Source organism: Brachyhypopomus gauderio, chromosome 5 (genome assembly GCF_052324685.1).
Source record: "Brachyhypopomus gauderio isolate BG-103 chromosome 5, BGAUD_0.2, whole genome shotgun sequence".
NCBI classification, from domain to species: Eukaryota; Metazoa; Chordata; class Actinopteri; order Gymnotiformes; family Hypopomidae; genus Brachyhypopomus; species Brachyhypopomus gauderio.
Window position 1 is genome coordinate 23,961,753 of NC_135215.1, and position 25,059 is coordinate 23,986,811.

A 25,059-nucleotide genomic window follows, 5' to 3' on the forward strand; every position below is an offset into this window, starting at 1 on the left:
TTTTCTTGATTTACCTTTATAAATAATTGAATCGTTTGGATAAAAAAAATCAGTTAGATATATCATATAGGGGACAAACACAGTGATATTTGAGAAGTGAAATAAAGTTTATATGATTTACAGAAAGTGTGCAATAATTGTCTAAACAAAAATAGGCAGGTGCACAAGTTTGGGTACCCAAAAAAAAACCCTTAACTTGACATTTAATAGATCCTCCTTGAGCGCACCGCGATCTCAAGACGATGCTGGGGATTGCGTCTATGGCAACGTTCGCCCACCCCCGTCAACAATTTACGTTCACCCCCCCGAAATGGCCCCTTCAGTGATCTAAAAAATTAAATGTGGCCCGTCATCGTTTCTATTTGAGTACCCCTGCTCTAAACGCTTCCTATAGCTTCTAATGAGAGTCTTGATTGTGGGAGTAGGTATTTTAGACCATTCTTCTTTACAAAACATCTCTAGTTCATTCAGATTTGATGACACCACAGATTTTCAAGAATATTCAGGTCTGGGGACTGAGATGGCCATTTCAGAACGTTATACTTGTTCCTCTGCATGAATGTCTTGGTAGATGTTGAGCAGTGTTTAGGGTCATTGTCCTGTTAGAAGATCCAGCCCTGGCGTAGCTTCAGCTTCATCACTGATTCCTGGGCATTGGTCTCCAGAATCTGCTGATATTGACTGGAATCCATGTGTCCCTCAACTTTAACAAGATTCCCAGTCCCTGTACTGGCCACACAGCTAGGGGTGGGTATCACCACTGATTTCCCATTTCGATTCGATTTCGATTCACAAGGTCCCGATCAATTCGATTCGATCCGATTCAATATCGATACTTGTAGGGACATTTCAGTTACAATAAAAAGTGTAGTTTGAATGTTGTAATGATACAAGGAACACTCAAACTTTATTAAAATGTATTAAGATATTAGTGTTTAAACTAGGCTTGTCACGATACTAAGAATTACAACTTCGATACGATACTTAAAAAAATATTGAAATTCGATACCATTTTCGATACCAAAGTCAGATACGGTGCTAATTTCAGTTTTAAAGCCTTTTTATTTTTTTTTATAAACAAACAAATGAATGTTGCTTTGTGTTTGAAAATGCTTGAAATTGTAACTTCATTTCACAACAAATATCTGTCTGACTTAACAGTTCTTTTGTGTTAACAAATACGAGCATCTTGTAATTACAGGATGAAACATGAGAGAACATGAAGACGTTGCGATTGAGTGTTTTGAAAATAAACAACCATTAAATAATGTGATAAAAAAGCGAATAATTTCGAGTATATGTATAAATATTTAACTTATCCCAACAAACATGCGACGTCAGAAAGACGGTAAAATCAAGTCTGTATCACGTCGGTCAGTCCAGACCCATTTTTGCATGTCTGGTGGACGTTCAAAACTGGTTCAAAATCTGACAGTGTGACTAGGACCTTAACCTTTTAACTTAACATGAACGTCTATGACGAGTTTTCTATCTGAACGTCTGACTAGGACCTTTATTGGATGTCAGGACGTGCAAAAACTGCAACTGAACGGCAGTAATAGACGTTTAAAAAAGACGTCGCTAAAACTTTCATTCTGGCTTTTCAGTGGACGTCTTTTGAACGTCTGACAAAGTGTCTTTGCTCGTGCTGGGAAATATTGAAATGGACCTTGAAAGTGACATACAAGTGTTTGAATTCCACAAGGTGTATGAACCCTGCAAACATGATTTTGTTCATCGCGCTGAAGCGCGGCGCACGCGAGGTCGTGCACCTCTCGAATTTTGTAACTTCGCGCGTGCCGCGCAATGAACAAAGTCATGTTTGCAGGGTTCAATTCAAGCGCTTGTACCAATATTTCCCAGCACGTTAAACTTAATTAAGTTAAATATTTATACATATACTTGAAATTATTCGAAATATTGCGCTTTTAATCACATTATTTAATGGTTGTTTATTTTCAAACGCCCAAGACGTTAGTCTTCACGTTCTCTCATGTTTCATCCTGGAATTACAAGAGGCTCGTATTTGTTAATGTAATACAAGAAAACTTCAGTCAGACAGATATTTGTTGTGAAACGAAGTAGTTACAATTTCAACATTTTCAAGTACTTTAGCCTAAATTGCAGCACTTTTCAAACCTGAAACACACTGAAACACAAAGCAGCATTAAAATTCGTCAGGTAAGTGTTCATTCCCCTGTTTTGAGGGGTGTTTCTTTTATACTACCACATATAGTTTCGGACAACACTGCAAAGCGGAAAGTATAAAGCCTCCACCGCTCGCGGAGGTTCGTGCGAGGTGGCCAGAGTCGAGCGCTATGGTCACTCAACCAGGCTTTAGCGCCCTTCGTTGAAATGTTCCAAAAGCACCGCTTGCAAACGGGCTTGTTCATGTCCTTCGGTTTTCCATCTGTATCTGCTTCGAATCCAACAGCACTGCGTTTGCTTTAGCTGCCATATTAGCATTACAAACTGCATTACGGCAGCTTGGGTGGGTCAAACGAAAGCGCATTTTATGTAAAAAGAATCGATACTTAAGGGAAACGAGTATTGTACCGTTTCAGAATGTTCAGTATCGATACGTATCGATATATCAATTTTTTTGACAACACTAGTTTATACTGTGAACAACAGTTACATTCTTTTTTTTATATCAATTAATGCACACTCTTCCACATAGCTCCTTTACCAGAAAAGGCATTGAAAGTGGTTTTGAACAGCCTTTTAATGTGCAAATTAAGTTTTTTTTTTCTTTCATGTAACAAAAATATTTATGAACATAGTTCTGAATATTGTAAACATTAAGGTCCAAAAACTAAGATTTATTCATGACTGCTTTTTGACATCTTGGAGATTGTCAAATTTTTCTTCAAGAAAATGAGCTGATCAACATGTTGAGGAGTGAGACAGCTCTGTTATGCAGTAACAATATTGCTAACAGTTGAGAAAACTTCACAGCTTTATACTTGACGCGTCGCAACGGCGTGAGGGTCCGCGCGCTGAAAACGACGTAATTGCGGTGGCTCCGCTCGTGCACTGTCGCTTCACGAGCTCGTGCACCTCTCGAATTTTGTAACTTTGCGCGCGCCGCACTTCAGCGCAATGAACAAAGTCATGTTTGCAGGGTTCATACACCTTTTAAAAGGTGGAATTCAAGCACTTCGGTTATTTTTTTGGCACGGGGAGAACTTGTAGATAGTTTAATCGCAAATGCCTTCTCTAGTGGAGTTTGTTTGGGTTCTGGCATTTTTTGAATATCAGGATGGTGTCACATTAAATGATTTCTCAGATTTGTGGTATTCCCACAATATTTCACTTCCATGTTGCACAGTTTACACATGGCTGTGCTTTTATCCAACTCTTCTCTACCATCGTGGTTTCTGAATCCAAAATGTAACCATACATCTGCAGGGTTGCCAACTTTTCAAGATAGCTTGGAGTGAGATTTGAACCTGGCGGTGTAAAAAAAAAAAAAAAAAAAAAAGTATTATATCGCGATCGATCGCTCGCCAGTGGTTGGCGCCAGAGCGAACTAGTAACTCATTGAATCATAGATGTGGATCAGAGGTAAATTTTTTTTTACTCTTGCTGCATCCATGCTTAACTGATCACCCCAGCCAAGTGGCGGTGCTCAAGAAAAAAAAGGATGATCTCGCGAGATAAAACGCGAGACGTTAAAACGGTACGCATATGCGGGGAAAATTGGCTAATTCTAAAGATCGATGTCAGGTTTCATACATCGATATCTAAACATTCAAATGAAGATCGGTTTGAATCGAAAGATAGATTTTTTTAAACACACCCTACACACAGCCCCACAGCATGATGGAACCACCACCAAATTTAACTGTAGGTAGCAAGTGTTTTTCTTGGAGTGATGTGTTCTTTTTCCTCCATGCATTACGGCCCTTGTTTTGGCCAAATAACTTTGTTTCATCAATCCACAGCACCTTCCTTCAATTTGAAGCTGTCTCATCCAAATGTGCTTTTAGCGGCTCTGTTTGTGATGTGGGTGGAGAAAAGGCTTCCTCTGCATCACTCTTCCATACAGTATCATCCTGTGTAAAGTGCGGTGAATAGTTGAAAGATGCACAGTTACTCCATCAGTAGCAAGATGATGATGTAGGTCTTTGGTGCTGGTCTGTGGGTTGACACTGACTGTTCAACATCCTTGATCAACATCCTTCGCTTCTGTTAATTCGAAATTTTGCTTTGTCTGCCACTTCAAGCCTTGACTTGAACTGTACCTGTCTTCTTCCATTTTCTCACAATGTTTTTCACACTGGAGACTGAAGGCTGAAATCTCTGACACAGCTTTCTGTATCCTTCCCCTAAACCATGACGGAGGAGAAAAACATACAATTGCCACCCTTAACTACCCTTTCTCATAATTGGAGTTACCTGTGTATGGAGGTCAAGGGTCACTGAACTTACCAAACCAAATTTGAGTTCCAATAATTCGTTTTAAAGGTTTTGAAATCAATAAAATGACAACAGTGCCCAAACTTATGCACCTGCCTATTTTTGTTTAGACAATTATTGCACACTTTCAGTAAATCATATAAACTTCATTTGACTTCTCAAATATCACTGTGCTTGTTCCCTATATGATATATTTAACTGATTTTTTAAATCCAAACATTGATTGATTTATAAAGGTGAATCAGGAAAATTAACAAGGGTGCCAAAACTTTCACATCCCACTGTATATAGAACATGTTCTATAGAAGTCTAAACTTTTATCTGGACTTTTACATATAGATGTGTAGTCTGTAGTTTTAAGTTTATATCTAAGTTCCTTGTTGATTCAAAATTGCTGTGCTGTGTTGAAGACATTGGAGCATGAATTTCGCTAAACTCCATGTACTCTAAGTGTGAAACTGTGAAATATAACACATCATTTAATTATCTTTATTTGTATTTTTATATTGACTCAAGGTTTTCATTTTCTTTTGGAGTTATGTCATACATTGAATTCAAATTATTATAATTTCTTTGGTATTTTATAGTTAGCCTAAATTTATTTTAGAGTATGTCATTTAAATAGCATTTTTAAGGATGCAAAATGACCAACTGGCATTGCAACCTCAGGACTGCTTTCAAAAATGTCAAAGGTGTTCTATCGTGTAGAGGTCAGGACTTTGTCAGGCCAGTCAAGTTCATCCACACCAGACTCCATGTCTTTATGTACCTTGCTTTGAGCACTGGTGCACGGTCATTTTGGAAGAAGGGGCCAGCTCCAAACTTTAATCCCCCTCCCCTCCACCAAACTTTACACTAGAGTCCAATTGTAGCGTGCATTACAACACTATATATAAACCAGGCTTTAGCGCCCTTCGTTGAAATGTTCCGAAAGCACCGCTTGCAAACTGGCTTGTTCATGTCCTTCGGTTTTCCATCTGTATCTGCTTCAAATCCAAAGTATTTCCACACAGCACTTCTGCTGCTTTCCTTGTTTATTAAGACGGGCTGCGAACTCACTGCGTTTGCTTTAGCTGCCATTTTAGCATTACAAACTGTTCTGTGCATTACAGAAGCTTGGGTGGGTCAAGCGAATGCGCATTTTATGTAAAAAGAATCGATTGGCTCCTTTGGTTGGTACAGCTTTAAAGCACCGTTTGCAGACTGGTTTTGATGTGACTGTCTGAAATGTATGCAAAATAATTCCATATTTTGCTTTGTGCGTGTATTTTTTAAACAAGCTGAGGACGATTCGCAATATTGCTTGTATTAGCAGCCATCCTACACGTTTTCTTCTTATTCTGCAGAGTGTAGGCAAGCGCTGCACTGCTGTACACGCACAATGCCCCCGTGTGGCACTCTTTGGAAATACTGCTCTTAAAAAAAAAAACGCACTCGGCCCTATTGCACCGATACTAAGCAAATTGGTATCGCGATACTACTCTAGTATCGGTATACCGTGCAACACTATACTGTACTATAGTTCTACTACTACAAATAAATAAATTTAATTATTTGGTTGAATTGGCTAGCCTGCTCAGCAATCTGTCTTTCATTTAGTAGGTTGGGTAACTGAGGCTGAAAGGCATTTGGATGTGGGATGATTCAGCTTGGGAGGTATTTGTTCTTCAGGATTAGTTCACAAATAGAGGCAGTTGCTGGACAGTCATGAATGATAACCAGAGCCGGAGTGGCTAATTCGGGAGGATTCCCGATGGACCGGCTCATGTCAATCTGTAGTTTGGGCCGATTGAGAGGGAAAAATAATTTTGGGCCGGATTTGGGCATGAAACTTGTGGGCTGAAAAAGGGTTCCACTCCGGCCCTGATGATAACTGTAATTATAGTTCACGGATATTGGAAAGTGTAGGTACTTCTGATTTAGGATTTTTAATGCTGAGTGTTTGGCTGTGGTGGTGGGTGTGGTTTAGCCTTGGGCCTATAAATGATATCATCAAATATCACGATAATTTAAACCTTTGCCGATATTACGCAAATTATCGTTCTATTTGTTTTTATTACGTACCATTGTTGTTTACTAGCAAAGCGCATTTTGCAGCATCTCTATTTAACGACTGACTTTATACAAACTTTCTTAAACCATAGATGGTATAAAGATTGTATAAAGTTTTAGCTCTATAGAACAGAAAGGGTGGTGTTTATGTATATACACAACATAAAATGACCAGCTAATTAACTACAAATCTGCGCTTTTAAAATGGCATTTGAAAAGATTGAAAGGAATTCTGGGTACATTCAAATGAAACAAACTCCTCTACGTGTCTTATTTCCCGGTAGATTGTGAAAGAAATTGATAAGCAATATTTGGCAATATTTTGGTTTCCAACCTGATGAACATGGAAAACCGTTAGATATTAACAATGTTACATGTCGTCTATGCAGAAAAAGCATCACCACAAAAGGTGGTAACACCACCAATTTGCAAGCACATCTTAGGATTCATCATCGAGATCAGCATGTTAAACTGAGTTCTACCCACAGAGGAGAACAAAGTTCGAGTTAGTCAACAATCACAAGTACTTTTGCAAAATGTACAAAATACAAATGTGACTGCGTTAAGTAGCGAGAGTGCACCACGAGTGTAACGCGTTATTTAGTGAAGGGTATGTTGCCATTCAACACAAAGTCAACATTCAAAGAAACGTTAAAACCCTTTAATTCACATTACGAGCTACCAAGCCGTAAGTACTTTAGCAAGACAGCGGTGCCTGAAATGTATATTAATGTTCGAGCTGACATTGAGTGTTTGCTCAAGACAGCGGAGTTTTATTAATTGACAACTGACATCTGGTTAAGTACTAACATGACTCCGTACATGTCAGTGACAGCACACTTTATTTCACCGCAGTGGAAGCTTGAATCCAAATGTTTGGAACCGGTGTTCTTTCCGGACAGCCGTACTGCAACCAATATAGCTGAGGGTCTTCGTTCAGTACTCCAGGAATGGAAGCTGAATGAGGGAAATTTAACCTGCATTACCACGGACAACGCTACGAATATAAAGTCAGCCGTGAGAGACGAACTTGGATGGCAATGGTTAAATTGCTTTGGCCATAACCTACATTTGGGTGTGACAAATTCAATTAAGAAGCAAAGTCAGTGCACGGAACGAGCTCTGGGTATCTGCCGATCGATCGTTGGTACCTTTTCTCATAGTTGGCAGAAGAAGAGGGCCTTGTTGAAAGCTCAACAAGAACTCCAACTTCCGGAACATTCCCTTATTACCGTATGTTTTGCTGTTTTAAATGTAATTATCAAACGAATAATTTACACAGGCAGAAATAATATGATAATGTAACTGATGCGTGAAAGGCCCTCTAATGCTCACGTGGGGTACTGCATCAATTAATTTTTGACACGATAAAATCGTTTATCAGGATAATTCTGGAGACGATAATCGTTTGTCTAAATATGCATTATCACCCAAGCCTAGTGTGGTTAAGCTACATCAAAATCACTGGGTCTCTGACAGCATGTAGGGCTGAAAGAAGGGGTGGATGATGTAGTGTCATCAATATCAGTGCTGCCTGTGGATTGTTGTGTTTGTATGTCAAGTGTAAAAAAGGTTTATTGGAAATTATATGTACCTGTTTTGTATTTAGGCCAAAGGCTTCAATGTTCTTGTGGGTCCCAAGCATTTTTACCACTAGTTTCCCTAACATCCAGTTCCTTATAATTTTTTTGCTGTTGTGTGGCAATTTTTAAATATTTTCAGGCAGGCATATTTTATTTAAATTATTTTTGACATTTTGCACAGTGCCTGTCTGACAGTTCGATATGCGTACTGACGGTGACTTTTTTTGTTAATGTTCTCTAACATTTCATTAAAAAATAAATAAGTAAATAAATAAAAGCTGAATAAAGCCAACTTAGCATGTTTATTCATTTATCTGAGGGTTTTAGGTTTTTACTTTGAAGTGGGAAAAGTCTTGAATGAGAACTGGATCCCGTTTAAGGTGCTCTAGATAAATAAAAACCCAGATTCGACTATTAGTTGACTAAAGGGAAAATCTGACGAATCAGATTCGACTATGAAAATCCTTAGTTGAATACACCTCTAATATAGTCGATGGTAATCCGTTCTGGAACTCACGTCAACAACCGATGCGGTCGAGTTCCGAATCGAATTTCCCCATAAGAAATAACTGAAAACCGATTAATTGGTTCTCGACAATCAGTTTTTTTCTCTATTTCCCTACAAAAATGATAAACAATTACAAGTAACAAGTAATACTGTATAAAGCTAATGTTTTAACAAAATAATGAATTTCAATGCTAAGTCTGTCACACCACAAACGCGTTTTTCATACTTCTCTATTATCGCCTTTTTGAACTCAATTGTTATTCTAACCATTTTCCTCTTCTGCTTTTCTGCCATGTCTTTCTTGGGACCTATGCTTTTTGTCTAAAACAGTACAAAAACAACAAACATACAGCAAAAGCTTGCAGCACTGCCTCAAAATTGTTTAAAACCTATTGAACAACAACGCCAACTAGCGGCATATGACCAAAGCACAAACTGTATTTTGTTTAAAAAGTCATGTGAGTCAGATGAAAAACATGATATAATAATAATGTCATTCCAAAGTGCAACTTGTTGGCTTTCAGAAACACTAAAAGAAAAAAAAAACATAAGTAAATGTTCCTTTTATTGAGCAAGCACAGGGAAAAAATATGGAATTACTCAATTCTCAGGAAAAAATATGGAATCATGAAAAACAGATAAACAAATTAAAATGTTATCTGTTTCTCTATATTTTTATTTTTGTCTTTCGCTAGGTTATGTCTTCCACAAACTCCCATCCGATATCACTTTGTTTCATGATACCGGCTTGGTGGTGGTCCATAGGTTTCTTTGGATGTGTGACCACTACCGTACGGACTGTAAAAGCTGCGCCGATAAATTAGAAAGTGCTCCAAGATTTTATGATGCTATTTTTGTTTTGGTATCAGTTTTGCTATCAATTTTGCAATTAATGTGGCCCGAACCGCTTAATGTACAGACTCCGTTCAAACTGTGTTTCAAAGGTCTCTGCTCTGACAGGTGTGCTATCCGTTTTTGGAGTCTATTAGAGTTGTAGTTTTTGATAAATTTAAGTTAAATAATTTAAAAAGCCCCATAGAAATGAATGGCGGAATGTTCAGAATTTCAAATTATAACTGTCAGTTAGAGTATGTTTTGGCCTGAAAAATGATAAAAATGTAAAAATCCTTACACCTTCACCTAGAAGCGCCATTTAAATGGCAGATAAACTTGTCCTTTCTGGCAGACCGAAATATCTCATCAATTGATCAATTAGTTTTCCTTTCTCCAAATTCTGCTGCTGTTCTTGTTCATGCCCTGATTACATACAGAATTTATTGCAACTCTCTCCTTTATGGTTTACCTCGCAACACTTAAAATAAACTTCAGCTGGTTCAGAACACTGCGGCTCGCATTATTAAATCTCCATAACACAACTCCAATCCTAAAGCAGCTCCACCGGCTTCCTGTTAAGTATCGCATACAATTCAAAGTCCTCCTCCTTACATTTAAAGCTCTCCTTGATTTAGCACCACCTTATCTTTCTGATCTTCTACATCCCTACACTCCCTGTTCTACCCACACCTCGGGCCCGTCTGTCTACTATGGGGGCTCGAGCATTCAGCTACTCTGGAATTCTCTTACTTCTGATATTTGTACCATTCAGTCACTTTCTAGTTTCACTTTCTACATGCATAATAATAATAATAATAATAATAACATTTTATTTAAGAAGCGCCTTTCAGGAAACCCAAGGACACTGTACAGGTAATAAAAGCATAGAAAAGTAAAAAGTAGATCAAAATACAGTATTACAGAACTAAAATGACCAATAAAATAACCAATAAAACAAATTAAAACAAATATTGCTTAGCTGTAGGCTATCTGGAAGACGTGAGTTTTCAAATGAGCTTTAGCCATTTAGCCATGAGCATAGTCAAATAATTTCTTCATTGCAAAGCATTCTATCATTATCAACAGTATCAGCATGTTAGCAAAAGTATTTCTTCATTGCAAAGCACAGGAAAAGTTTGTGTTTTACCTGACCCTTCCGGATCATCACCAGTCGACCCCTCCGACCATCAGTCCCCACCTTGACTTTGCCGAACTTGCTTCTCGCGTTTATCCTTCTTCTGCCACTTCGTCTATTCTTCCGTTACCTTTTCCATAGCCCGTCATCATTTGAATAATGTCTAGGTTATTTTTCTTGCTTCTGTGTCCTCTGGTTACTCACCCTTTTCAGCTGGTTTTCTGCATGTGTCCACTTCGTGTTGGTCAGCCGTCTGTTTTCAGCTGACCAGTCCATCCGGATCTTTGCCACATCTATTCCCAGCTTCAGGCACAGAAGACGTCGCAACTCATGTGATGTCGGTCTGAAATCACGGCAAAGCAACTCAAGTTCATCCGCAAACCTGCACCCCCCTACGTCCTTGGGGTGTCTGAATTGCTTTATGATTTCCTATGTCGCAGACCATCAGTTCTCGACTTGGCCTGTCTGTCGCATCCTGCACATTGCATCATTGGAGGGAGAAGGTGGGGCTGTTGGGACAGGTCGGGGTCGCCTGTGACGTCCGTCCAGGCCTGGATCTGCAACACACTTGACAGACTTGAGATTTTGAAATTCGTGTTGAATCTCATATTTGGTCTTTAATTTTAACTTGTATTCCGCATTTTTGCCTCCCTTGCCCACATCAAATGCTTCCCACTTGACTTTTAACCCATTAAATTGTTCTCTTATCACGTTTCGTTTCAATGCTGCCACCCGGTCCATGTTAAAACTCCCTTCCCCTGGAAAATCACACTTTGAAACCCATACTTGAAATTGACTCCAGGCCTGATAGTTTTCAGGCGCCACGCCGGAATTCCGGCGTACCGTCGTGTCCGCGAGAAAAAAAAATTGAGGGGGGGAAAAATCCGTCAAATCATAATGATAAACCACACGCGCGCGCATGCTATCTGTTTTGAGGCCGAAATATAATCCTTATGATCCTTACGAGGTTCCCAAGTTACGATTTTTCGTGGTTACTACACATCTCCCATTTACTGTATAAAGCCTTGTTTAGACCTAAATGGTTCTGCGTCGTAAACGGAACTTGGTGTTTGGTGTGCGTGGCGTCAGGATTAGTTAAATGCAGCTATGGATAAAGGTATTTGCCAAAAGGCTAGCTTTAGGATAGGATAACTGCATATAGTACGTTATTTACGTACATACATGTACGTATGTTCCGATTTACACCGAAAATCGATTTACGACGGATCAACGTCGTAACCCGGGGACCGTCTGTATTTCAGACATCGGCAGAGCTTCAGAGGTAGATGCAAGATAACTTCAGTATTTTATCTTTATTCTGATTAAGTTAAATTTTTATCAGAAATATAAGTTTTTTTTTGAGCCGGTACAAGTGGTCAGACGATCTAGTTCATCCTGGCCGCCGTACGGCGTAAGGTGTAATACATGAACAAAAGCACAAAATGTATGTCCTAATAAACCAACACAAAATATTTATTAAATTTATTAAATTTTATATATAAAAACTAACTATAATCATAATACTTGTAATTCTTTTAAACTTTATTTGCATAATTTCTTTGAGTTGTCTGGTATCCTATAATTTACTAACAGTAATGAATAAATAATTAATTATGCCTGTTAACATATTGTGTCTAATCTAAATCTTTAGGTTACAGCATTTTCTCAGAATATTATTTACTATCTTATTTATTATTAATTAATTTAAAGATTAATTATAAAATATTCCAAATATGGTACACTAACACCCCCCCCGCTCAGAAAAAGTTCAGGCTCAGGAATTTTTCCCACTATCACCCCTGTGACTCAAACTCTCAGACCCATACATGTATTTTCTTCTAGGATAGTCACGCTGTACCTTACTGGTTTCACCGTCAGTATGACGACCATGACACCCGCCCATCTTACTACTGCTTCTGAGGAGAGAGACAACCAGTCACCCACGCTCTCTCGTACAACAAACACTCACACAGAGCACGACCTTCACTCTCACTAGTTTTTTTTCTGCGAACGGTGTGCTCATCAGCCCACAGTTACGCACGGCCACCTGGTGCTCGACTCTGAGCCGAGGGTGAAACTCCCAATCACTCAGTTACCCTGCCTGGTAACCACCAATGGTGCCACATGTATACCCCCCGTGGAGTTCGACCGCCAAACCTCTCAACTCTCGTCGAGTTAGATCCCCTGATCTTGACGGTTCCCTATGAACAGCGTTTGGCATTGCCTGTGTATACACGCACTAGGAGAGAAGTCACAACCTCTGCAATAAGTTTATCTAAACACTTTAGTTGTACTCACCAGGGTTTAATTGTTCGTTTCCGGGAAAACTGCGGTGCTGAGGAGGCGATCACCTGCGAGTCCCGCTCAACGCAATTTGTCGTTGGCTGGCTGAAGTAAGACCTTCAGGAGCTAACCGTTTAGATCTCCCCCTCAGGTGTGCCATCCTCAGTCGCGGAGTCCCATCTGGGGTGCCAAAATGTGGTTGAAATTCTGAAAACCTTAAACGGTGAGCACAATAAAAGTCAGAAACAGTTGGGTAAGATAATAAAGTACAATGATTTAATTAACAAAGTATGGATTAATCCAGAGATCTCAGTTAGATACACACAAGGCGCTTGCAAAAGAGAGCTAATTCCCCCCTCCAAACTCTCATCTTTTATTCTTTAATCATAAGCACACACGGTGTCCACGAGGTGAACATGAGGTGATTAACTAAATATGATTGGGTAAATATGACATAATTAAGACATGATTTGACAGATGTATATTGGCCTCTCCCCTCGCCCCATTCACGCTCAGCATCCTCGTGATGGCATGATGGACTGAATGCCGCTGACGCCCCTTCCAAGTTGAGATTAGGGGGGACCGGCCAACACCTCCAGCGAGGTCAGTTTAGGAACATCAGAGGAACATCAGATTAGGAATGAGCCAAGGCCGTCCAGAGAAGACAATACACTCCTGAGGCCTACTGAAGTCACGAGGATGGCTTCAGTGCCATGATTAACACATATATGCAAAGAGCCCTAACATATACATCTAATGTGTTTAATATATACTAAGCAAGCCTGGCATAAAGGGAAATAATACAATTTCCATCATAGTACCCAAATGTGTCTGTCTTGTAAGGTGTTTGAGTGTCTTGTAAGGCACCTATAAATAAATAAGTTGATGAGGCAGGGACTGAATATCAGTCCATCAGCGTATAAAAGTTTTCAGCCCATTTTGAGACATTTTTAAGCCATTTGCGCTAGTACAATTTAACACGTTATCTCAATTTTTGGATTCCTCAGGCATCTTATTGTAGATCCTGCTTTCAGTTAGACCAGTACTCCAGAATATTGGTGAAAGGATTGTGATTTGAGAATAAACACATTGAATGAGTCATCACAAGTCCTATAGTCTTTCAACCAGTATTCATTACCATTTTTTTTCTTTTCATTGTAGCACCATATGAAGGGGGTGTATGGAAGGTTCGAGTAGATCTTCCAGACAAATACCCCTTTAAATCTCCATCTATAGGTACAGTATCACAGTATGCATCCATAAGAGACTATTTCTCACATACTGCTATTATAATGTGTAGATATAATCTTTGGGGTCTAACGTGTTTGAATCAAACATTGTTAAAAATTGCAGCTTCACCTCTTTATGTATGTGTGTTTTTTTGCAGGATTCATGAATAAGATTTTTCATCCAAACATTGATGAAGCGTAAGTGGGACATTTTATGAATTTTATGAACTTTACATTGTTAGTTCAGTAGATATTTTTCTTTGTGAAATCTGCGGGTGAGAATATTTTGTAACAATTTGAGCATCTTGTATCTGTGTTTTACTTCATATGGGGGGGGGGGGGGGGGGGGTAACCAGTTTTTCTTGACATATAGCTATAATGCATTAAGGAATCCTTTTAAACACACCATATTAAAACTCATGGTAATGTGTTTTTATATGCAGTTTTTTTTACTGTTTTGTACTCAAAATATGTATTTTGTTTTGTATTTTGCAATTAAAATATGCCTATTAGATGGGCCAGTGACCCTTTGTAGTACTGTATAGATAGTAAGAGTAGTTTTTACCTAATAATTAATCTCAAACAGATTTTACTTAGTTCAGACTTTGCATACATTTTCTAGTGATGTTGTAGGTAAACAGGTACATACAGTCATGGCAAAAGGTTTTGAGAATGGCACAAATTTTGTTTTTTTTTGGGATCCTTTTTTTGTTGGTATAATTATCCTTTTGTAAGGTATAATTAAATACCTGTCTAAGCATTATATATATATATATATATATATATATATATATATATATATATATATGGGCCATTATCGGGTGATATAAAAAATATTGCCGTTAATCTATTCTTAAAGCTGGGTTGGGAACTGGGTCAAAATATGTAAGCAAACTGATGACATTCACTTTCATAGTTTAGCTCTGCTGTATTCCTAACCAAATTGCACAGTAGGGGGCAAGAACGAGTTTTCAAACCTGTGAATTACCACCCACAACAAATTGCACGTGTGGTTACATGGATGCCGCCACGCCAGGTTTGCTTCATGGAAAATTCATTTTTAAGAAGCTTCCTAATGGAGACATTGACGAGACTAAAGTTGTTTGAACCTTATGCAACGCGGAATTAGTTTATTGTAGGAGTTTTACCAGTCTGAAGTACCATTTAAATGCAAAGCACCCGTTTGCTAAAGCTGCTGATGCTGGATCAAGCATTGATGTTAAATATAGGCTTACATTTCAAATCTCATGTTTAGCTGAATAAACATGTTATCAACCCCTTTTAATGTACAGTATGTAGGCTTACAAATTCATGTTTGTCTAGATTTTAAAAGTGTGTGTGTGTGTGTGTGTGTGTGTATATATATATATATATATATATATATATATATATATATATATATATATATATTAGGGGTGGGACGCGATCAAAAATTTTTTTAATTTAATTTTAATTGCATTTCAGTATTTGAGAAATATTAATTTAATTTTGAATGATGAATGAATCAATGAACATAAACTTCAAAATCTTGTTTATTTTTCCACCAGTCTACTACACAGACACAGATGAGTGCAGAAAACAGAGCAAACAGTTTTCAGAACACTGGAAATTCAGACCAAAAATGTTTAATTTTGGGAGTTTTGCTCAGGTTATTGGAAGAATAAGAAGAATTGAAGTAAATCAGAAGATGTTTTTAAATACCGTTTTAGATGGTATACTTTTTCTTTAATTTCCCAGGCCTCTGTCACAGGCATCTCCATAGTGCCTAGAAGTGGTCTTCATCATGCTCAAAGCAAATGACTGGATCTTCCATTCATCATCTATAATATGAGCTGTCACACCAAGATAATTCTTGTTGCTAACAGAGGTCCAGTGATCCCCAGTCAGAGCCACATTTGTGGCGCTCTTCACAATCACCTGTTTTACTTCCCTTTTCTCATCATACAGCTGCTGGATTTTCTTCGACATTGTCTTTCTGGACGACATTTCGTAACTTGCATCAGTTGACGCAATTTGCAGCGCTTCTTGTAAGCCTTTATCTTAGACCACTGAGAGCGAACAACTGCAAATAATGTGACGTGTCAAGTTTAAACGCCTCCGCCACTCACGCTACGGTCACTCGCGAAAGTTTAATCCACTCTTAATTAAGTTCAATCAGTCTTAATGGTCCAATGAAGGTAATTTAAAAACCAGGACATTTCCTCACTTAAAAAAACCTGGGACACCAGGGACAGGATGTGAAATACAGACGTTTGGTCACCCTATCGTACTAGGAATACATTTAGCAGCCAAGTTATCATTACTGACCTGCGCGTTAGCCCCCAACATGTTTTGCGTTGAGGTGGTAACGAAGGGTGGAAGTGCTCCTGTGATAAGCGAACTCCTTCCTGCATAAAGTGCAAATAAAACTATTTGTGTTTGTACTTCCATTTGGAAGTTTCTTATATTTAAATTTCCCATCCATCAGCGTAGCCTCTTCAGTCATCTCCATTATATATATATATATATATATATATATATATATATATATATATATATATATATATATATATATATATACATACACACTGCTCAAAAAAATAAAGGGAACACTTAAACAACACAATATAACTCCAAGTCACACTTCTGTGAAACCAGTTAGGAAGCAACACGGATTGTGAATCAATTTCACCTGCTGTTGTGCAAATGGACAACAGATATAAATGAGAGGCAAGTAGCAAGACCCCCCCCCCCCCCCCTATAAAGGAGTGGTTCTGCAGGTGGGGACCACAGACCACTTCTCAGTACCTATGCTTTCTGGCTGATGTTTTGGTCACTTTTGAATGTTGGTGGTCCTTTCACACTCGTGGTAGCATGAGACTGACTCTACAACCCACACAAGTGGCTCAGGTAGTGCAGCTCATCCAGGATGGCACATCAATACGAGCTGTGGCAAGAAGGTTTGCTGTGTCTGTCAGCGTAGTGTCCAGAGGCTGGAGGTGCTACCAGGAGACAGGCCAGTACACCACGAGACGTGGAGGAGGCCGTAGGAGGGCAACAACCCAGCAGCAGGACCGCTACCTCCGCCTTTGTGCAAGAAGGAACAGGAGGAGCACTGCCAGAGCCCTGCAAAATGACCTCCAGCAGGCCACAAATGTGCATGTGTCTGCAGAAACGGTTAGAAACCGACTCCATGAGGATGGTATGAGGGGCCGACGTCCACAGATGGGGGTTGTGCTCACAGCCCAACACCGTGCAGGACGCTTGGCATTTGCCAAAGAACACCAGGATTGGCAAATTCGCCACTGGCGCCTTGTGCTCTTCACAGATGAAAGCAGGTTCACACTGAGCACGTGACAGACGTGACAGAGTCTGGACCGTGGAGAGCGATCTGCTGCCTGCAACATCCTTCAGCATGATCGGTTTGGCAGTGGGTCAGTAATGGTGTGGGGTGCCATTTCTTTGGAGGGCCGCACAGCCCTTCATGTGTTCACCAGAGGTTGCCTGACTGCCATTAGGTACCGAGATGAGATCCTCAGACTCCTTGTGAGACCATATGCTGGTGCGGTTGTCCCTGGGTTCCTCCTAATGCAGGACAATGCTAGACCTCATGTGGCTGGAGTGTGTCAGCAGTTCCTGCAAGATGAAGGCATTGAAGCTATGGACTGGCCCGCCCGTTTCCCAGACCTGAATCAGATTGAGCACATCTGGGACATCAAGTCTCGCTCCATCCACCAACGTCACGTTGCACCACAGACTGTCCAGGAGTTGGCGGATGCTTTAGTCCAGGTCTGGGAGGAGATCCCTCAGGAGACCATCTGCCACCTCATCAGGAGCATGCCCAGGCGTTGTAGGGAGGTCATATAGGCACGTGGAGGCCACACACAATACTGAGCCTCATTTTGACTTGTTTTAAGGACATTACACTACAGGCTGATCCAACTTTGATGTGTTTTTCCACTTTAATTTTGTGTGTGGCTCCAAATCCAGGCCTCCATTGGTTAATAAATTTGATTTCCATTGATCATTTTTGTGTGATTTTGTTGTCAGCACATTCAACTTTGTACAGAACAAAGTATTCAATGAGAATATTTCATTCATTCAGATCTAGGATGTGTTATTTGAGTGTTCCCTTTATTTTTTTGAGCAGTGTATATATATATATATATATATATTAGTGGTGGGACTTTAACACGTTAATTTTGATTAATTAATTACAGGAAAATTAACGCACTAAAAAAATTAATGCATTTTAACGCATTTAACGGACGAGACACTTTTGCACCGTGGAATGTTTCTCAGTGCGCGAGTTCCGGGCATACAGATTATGGACACACAATAAGATGATCATGATGGAGATGACTGAAGAGGCTACGCTGGTGGATGGGAAATTTAAATATAAGAAACTTTCAGATGGAAGTACAAACAAAAATAGTGTTATTTACACTTTATGTAGGAAGGAGTTCGCTTATCACAGGAGCACTTCCACCCTTCGTTACTACCTCAACGCAAAACATGTTGCGGCTAAAGCTGGGCGTACACTGTGCGATATTTTAAATCGTGTATTCGGCTCCAGCTCAAACTGTACGACTAAATCGCAGGGAGAGTTGGCTCGTGGAGCTGCTTCAACAGTGCGATACTCTCACGAGGAGCGATTTGAATTTCAAACATGTTTGATGTTCTTGCGACGCTGCGATTTCTGATCGGGAGTTGGTCGTGAGGTGTGAATCGTTCCTCGTTTACCTGTGTAAACTATACGATGCACGACACGCAATTGAGCCGAAACGAGTGAAAAATCGGCTGAAAATGGGCCAAAAATCGCGCAGGTCAGTAATGATAACTTAGCTGCTAAATGTATTCCTAGTACGATAGGGTGACCAAACGTCCGTAATTCACATCCTGTGAGGAAACGTCCTGGATTTTAAATGACCTTCATTGGACCATTAAGACTGGATTAAACTTTCGCGAATGGCCGTAGCGCGACTCCACACGCGTTTATACATGATGCGTCACATTATTTGTGTTGTCCGCTCTCTGTGGTCGAAGATAAATGCTTACAAGAAGCGCTGCGAATTGCGTCAACTGATGCAAGTTACGAACTACCGTCCAGGGGTGAGTTTCCCAAAACGTTCTTAGCGCCAAGTACTTCTTAACCTCGTACGTAAGAACGAGGTGACGAAGTACTTGGCGCTAAGAACGTTTTGGGAAACTCACCCCAGAAAGACAATGTCGAAGAAAATCCAGCAGCTGTATGATGAGGAAAGAATTAAAACAGGTTATTGTGAAGAGTGCCACAAATGTGGCTCTGACTGGGGATCATTGGACCTCTGTTAGCAACAAGAATGATCTTGGTGTGATGGCTCATATTATAGATGATGAATAGAAGATCCAGTCATTTGCTTTGAGCATGCAGAAGACCACTTCTAGGCACTATGAAGATGCCTATGGCAGAGGCCTGGGAAATTAAAGAAAGTCTACCATCTAAAATGGTATTAAAAAACATCTTCTGATTTACTTCAATTCTTCCAATATCCTGAGCAAAACTCCCTAAATTAAACAACATTTTTGGTCAGAATTTCCAATGTTCTGAACTGTTTTCTGCACACTACACATATATTGGTCTTCATAGTAGACTGGTGGAAAAATAAACAAGATGTTGAAGTTTATGATTATGTTCATTGATTCATTCATCATTCAAACTTAAATTAATATTTCTCATGTTAAATACTGAAATGCGATTAAAATGCGATTAATTTCGATTAATTAATTACAAAGCTTCCAATTAATTCGATTAATTTTTTTAATCGCGTCCCGCCCCTAATATATATATATATATATATATATATATTAAAGTATGGTAAGTTTTTTTCATTCGCCGATGAGACCTTGGTCACTGTCAAATCAAGTTAAAGAGTTTAGCTACACTGTACAAGTTACACTGGATTCTGTTCAGTTTTACTTTGTGAGCTATTGAGCATCCATAATGTCATTTGTTTTTCTTTTTGGAATTTATTCTGGTGAAAAAATGCTAAATCATGAACTATTTGCAAGATAAAGGTAAATGTTTGTCATCTTGTAGTCAAAAAGGTATCAGCAATGACGCGATTGAAGATAATTGTTACCCACTTGTAAATTCAAGTTCAAGGTGCTATGGAAGTATTTTAACACTGTAGCAAGGATGATGCATTATGATATGAAATATGAACTGTTTGTCCCCACTGCAGATCTGGGACTGTGTGTTTAGATGTGATAAATCAGACATGGACTGCTCTTTATGGTATGTATGCATTTATATTTTGTGTTAGTGTATGTAGGTATGTATGACTGATATGATCTGCTACTTAGGGGAATTATAAGGCATGGCAAATCTGGTTATACCTCCATTCTAGGAATGAAACTAAAATTATTTCAGCAACCTTATTACCAGATGAATAAAAACAACCATAAAATCTCATTTTAGTTTAGCAATTTAATTTTAAACCCAGGATGTGTGAGATGATTCATTGTTATGGCACATCAGAGTTATGGCAGCCCTAGAACTATGTTGATGTGCTGTTACTGTAATGTTTTTAATCTGTTACTGTAATGTTTTTAATCTAATAACTCCTTAGATGTTTTACTGCCACTTTCTTGTATTCATGGAAAGGGAAGAGTAACTACTACTGCCTGAGGCAGCCATTGGAGGATAGGTTCCATTTTGTCTTGGTCCTCAAGGTTTCTTCCTAACCTCTCCCACCTAGGGAAATTTTCCTTGCCACGGTCACCTCTGGCTTGCCCATTAGGGATCTGGAACCATGTGTTCGTAAAGCTGCTTTGTGACAACATGTAAAAAGCGCTTTATAAATAAATTTGACTTTGACTTTTTGTAGAAAGAAAAATTAAGTGAACTAAACTCATAGGTGTACACTTGAGTAAAGAATAAAATTAGGCTAGGAATAGCATTGAGCAATGATGGCAAAACTTGGCAGACAAGTAGTATAAAATACACTGCCTACCAGTGGGACATGGCGATCATATCTTGCTAAGATATGTTTCCTCGAGCATATCTTAATAACAGTCTTCGTTAAACTAATCTGTGCTGCATTGGTGTATCTGTAAGCATCATTTATGACAAAATAATGCACTCCTTTATAATGTCTAGGCTCCTTTTTTGACACCGTTGTTGGTTTTTTCCATGCTGCTGAACATGTAAATACCTGCATGTATTAGATTCTACAGACATTTGTTTTGAAAATGTAGTGCTGTAGTGCTCACTGGCAATGATGTCTGAATTGAATGTATTCTAAATCATTATTACAGACTGACAACTGATTTACTTTCAGATTGTTAACTGTCTACAGAGTTGAGCTGTTGTGATTCTCATTTGGTCCTCTGACCTAAACCTCATTTAACAAGATGGAAGATGAAAATAACAGTGAACAAGTGGAGACCAAACACCCTGAGGGATCTGGAGATGGTTTCAGATCATTGTGTTTTTTTTTTTTGCAAATAGTACTCTATCAGGGTTCCTGTGATCATACTATGTTTTCCTGTAAGAAAATTGTTAGATGCAGAGTTATATTCATATATTAGGCAGAGCCCCCATTCAGATTTGACAGTTATATTTTAGTCTACCCTTTATTTATTGTCCATCTCTGCTTTTCTTTATCCTTTACAGATCTCACCAATATTTTTGAATCGTTCCTGCCACAGCTACTGGCATATCCCAACCCCATCGACCCCCTGAACGGGGATGCTGCAGCCATGTACTTGCACCGACCAGAGGAGTACAAACAGAAAATCAAAGGCAAGTATTAAACTGCTCTTTTCTTGACAATATTTACTTACACCACAATGTATAAGTCTCTAGTTTGAGGATGCTCTCTTCTATGCTTGACTACGGAGAACACAGTTTCCCCAGCTGTGATGAATTTTAATCCATATTATTTCTGAATGCGGTCAGAGTTTTGTTATGTAAATGATAGTGACTGTTATTTTCAGCTTAAGTCTTTCATCCAAACAATAATTTTAGTGGTTTTACCTGTTTACCTTCTAATGGTTTTTAAGGATTCAAGGAGACTTTATTGTCATTCACATCGCATGTGGTACATGAGGTGGAATGAAATTTAGAACCCAGGGTCCCAGTTTTTACTCCAATAGCAGCAATATAATAAAAATAGAATAGAATAAAAAGAAATAAATGAGATAAAAATAAAATAGAATAAGTAGAGTAAAAATAAATCTGAGTACTGTTCAAGTAAAAAAAAAAACATGACTGTGGATAAAGTGTCCTTGTGTAAAGTGCAGAGAGACCAACTGAGTGCTGGTTCTCTTTTAGAGTTTGTGAATCTGACAGCTTCCAGGATGAGGATTTTAAGAATCCTGTTTGCATGACATAAAAGCTGTAACCATGTCAAATTCAAGATATTTGGTGAACGATTTGTGTGAATATATCTCTTGCGTTATAAAGTGATTTACCATGCACTAGTAGCTGTTTTGAATAATTACAGTACAACATATAGCTAGCTGCAGGTTTATTCCTCTGAATATGAAAGGAACCCGTGGTGGTTACATCGTAAAACATGTACTCTTAATTGTGCAATGATTTCACAACATAATATTCAAAGAGGTTCTGATGTTTGCCATTGGCAGATGAGTTCATATATAGATTTCATTCTACAGCAGAAACATATGTAGACTGGATATATGAATGTGTTGCCAGTCAAACACCAAGCAAGAGTCTAGATCAGTGGGTATACCCCAACAAAAATATCAATGTCTCAATATCTTGTGTATCCTTGAGCATCAATTACAGCTTGACAATGACATTTCATGCAGTTCACAATATAGATATACAACTGGACTTGGACAGCTAGAGTCAAATTTAGGCACAATTTATATGACCAGCTAGATGGTTAGCTTCTATATATCCATCCTAAATATTTAATAAAACAATACCTCATATTTTCAGCTTTAGTGCCTTATTAATATTATTATTATTATTATTATTATTATTATTATTATTATTATTTCTTTAGTTTCCTTAGTAAAGGTAACTTTGACATTAAATATATGGGTGTCATGCTATACATTTAAAGCCAAATATAAGAAAAATTGCAAAAGCATAGGAAATGCACTTGGATAACATAGGGATAAATATTGCATTGGAAAGTGGTGAAAAATCCTTCCAAATTGCAGAGGAATTCAATGAGGACATCATGCTAGGATTACATCCAAAACTGTACCACACATTATTTTCTATTTTCTTTACAAATGTTGATCATAACATTTATGCATCATGTTTGATTAGAGCCTCTAAGCCCTCTCTCTTCTTTGCACATGATCTCGGTTTACTAAGAAACATGCACCCTTTGTGTTAACACAAATAAAACACACCACTATATTTGCTGGCTAAATTAGTAGGTACTAGACCCTTTTGCTACTGGGGGAGCAAGACGTGTCCGATTAGCCTAAAGAGGGTGCCATAGTGCAGCATTTAATGTTTTAGTGAATTGCCACTTGGTGTCACTATTCACATAACATTGGCATAATATTTATCAATATTTATCAAAAGCTGATATGTGCTTAGATGCTTAATTTGTTGGCTATATTTAAATTGCCGGATTCTTTTTCTAATTATTACTTATTTTCTTAGTAATAATAACAGTCACATGCATAATAATTACTGGTTGTGGTCTAAACACAGTAAGTGCTGGAATCAATGTTTCTCCTTATTCCAATTCCTTGCTGAAGTGAATCGACCAGACGAAATGTCCTACAGATGTGAAACTTGGTCCCTTCCGCTATTCAAGCACACAATGCCGGCTCATTTGTACTGTAGGTGGCACTATAGGGCACCCAAATTTCAGTCCAGAACTCCTACTGAACACTGAAATTATAGAAACTAAAGTAAAATATTTTTGTAGAAAAGAAGTTTACAGCAAGCAGCTGAGTTTTTTTTTTTTTTTTTTTTTTTTTTTTTTGTTGTTGGGCCTACTTTGAAAGATGAAAAACTTTTAGGTTTTAGAGGAAGACCAGCTATAAATTCACTGATGTTCTTTTAAAAGCAGTTGTGATGCGAGGGGTAGGCAGGATGCCGAGAGCATACACTTTCAACAGCACTTTTATTTAATGAAGAATAGCACATAAAGTGCAAACCACAAGCACTTACACACAGTGAGACTCTAACAAAAACAATTGACTAGCACAACATTGACACACGTGAAATACATTAACATAAACAAGAACCAAATGCAACCCATAATGTTGACGAGACAAGCCACAGGCGAGACAGATGAACGCTCACACATAGAACCACACCCAAAGGAAATGCATATATGGACATAAACAGATGCAGACTACACAGAAGAGGGGTCAGGGGCTGTACCATGACATTTACATTTACATTTATGGCATTTAGCAGACGCTCTTATCCAGAGCGACTTACAAAAGTGCTATGTAGTTGCTTGACAGCAGCAAATATAGCATATCATACATATATCAAATAAATCATACAAAATCATTTGCTGTATGATGCACATGAATGTGTAGAATAATGGCACAATTATGGCAATGTTAACAACAATGGCAATTCTTATGCAGGTTTTCTCCAAGGTTTCTGCTTTTCTACATTTTGTACAATAAATTTATTGAATCTAATATCCAGATTTTGCTAATGATACAATAGTGCTAAGTCTCCCGAAAACAACCATGATTGTCGTCATAGTCATTATTTTTATTATTATATGTCTGTTGTTGCACACAAAATTTGATGTCTCGCTGGTGTCCTATGAATTCCCCTTTTAAGCATCTTCACTGATGCTGCCACTTAGTATGCAAGTCAATGGCACAGTGGAGTCTTGAACAAGGACATATAGATAATCTTTATAGGAAATTGTTGGCTAGGCAATTCTTGCAGTATTACTAGTCTTACTTGTAACAGTATGATGTGTGGTCCAATTAAAAATATTCAAAGTTACATCCAGAGACAAAATGAGAATCAAATCCAACAATTTATGATGCTTACAAGATTTATTTTTCTAACACACCAATGGA

At 38.5% G+C, this 25,059-nt stretch overlaps 1 protein-coding gene across 3 annotated transcripts in view; it reads left to right on the forward strand.

Annotated features, from left to right (window-relative positions):
• ube2h (ubiquitin-conjugating enzyme E2H (UBC8 homolog, yeast)) overlaps nt 1-25,059 on the forward strand; it is a 38,419-nt gene that overhangs the window by 8,972 nt on the left and 4,388 nt on the right. For 2 of the 3 annotated variants that reach the window (XM_077006596.1, XM_077006597.1), the window contains 4 exons: nt 13,979-14,053; nt 14,205-14,244; nt 20,250-20,302; nt 21,683-21,811. In XM_077006596.1, the coding sequence (XP_076862711.1) occupies nt 13,979-14,053; nt 14,205-14,244; nt 20,250-20,302; nt 21,683-21,811 (297 nt within the window). Of the gene's footprint in view, nt 1-12,968; nt 13,041-13,978; nt 14,054-14,204; nt 14,245-20,249; nt 20,303-21,682; nt 21,812-25,059 lie in introns of all 3 variants that reach the window. The other variant, XM_077006595.1, reaches the window with a different exon arrangement.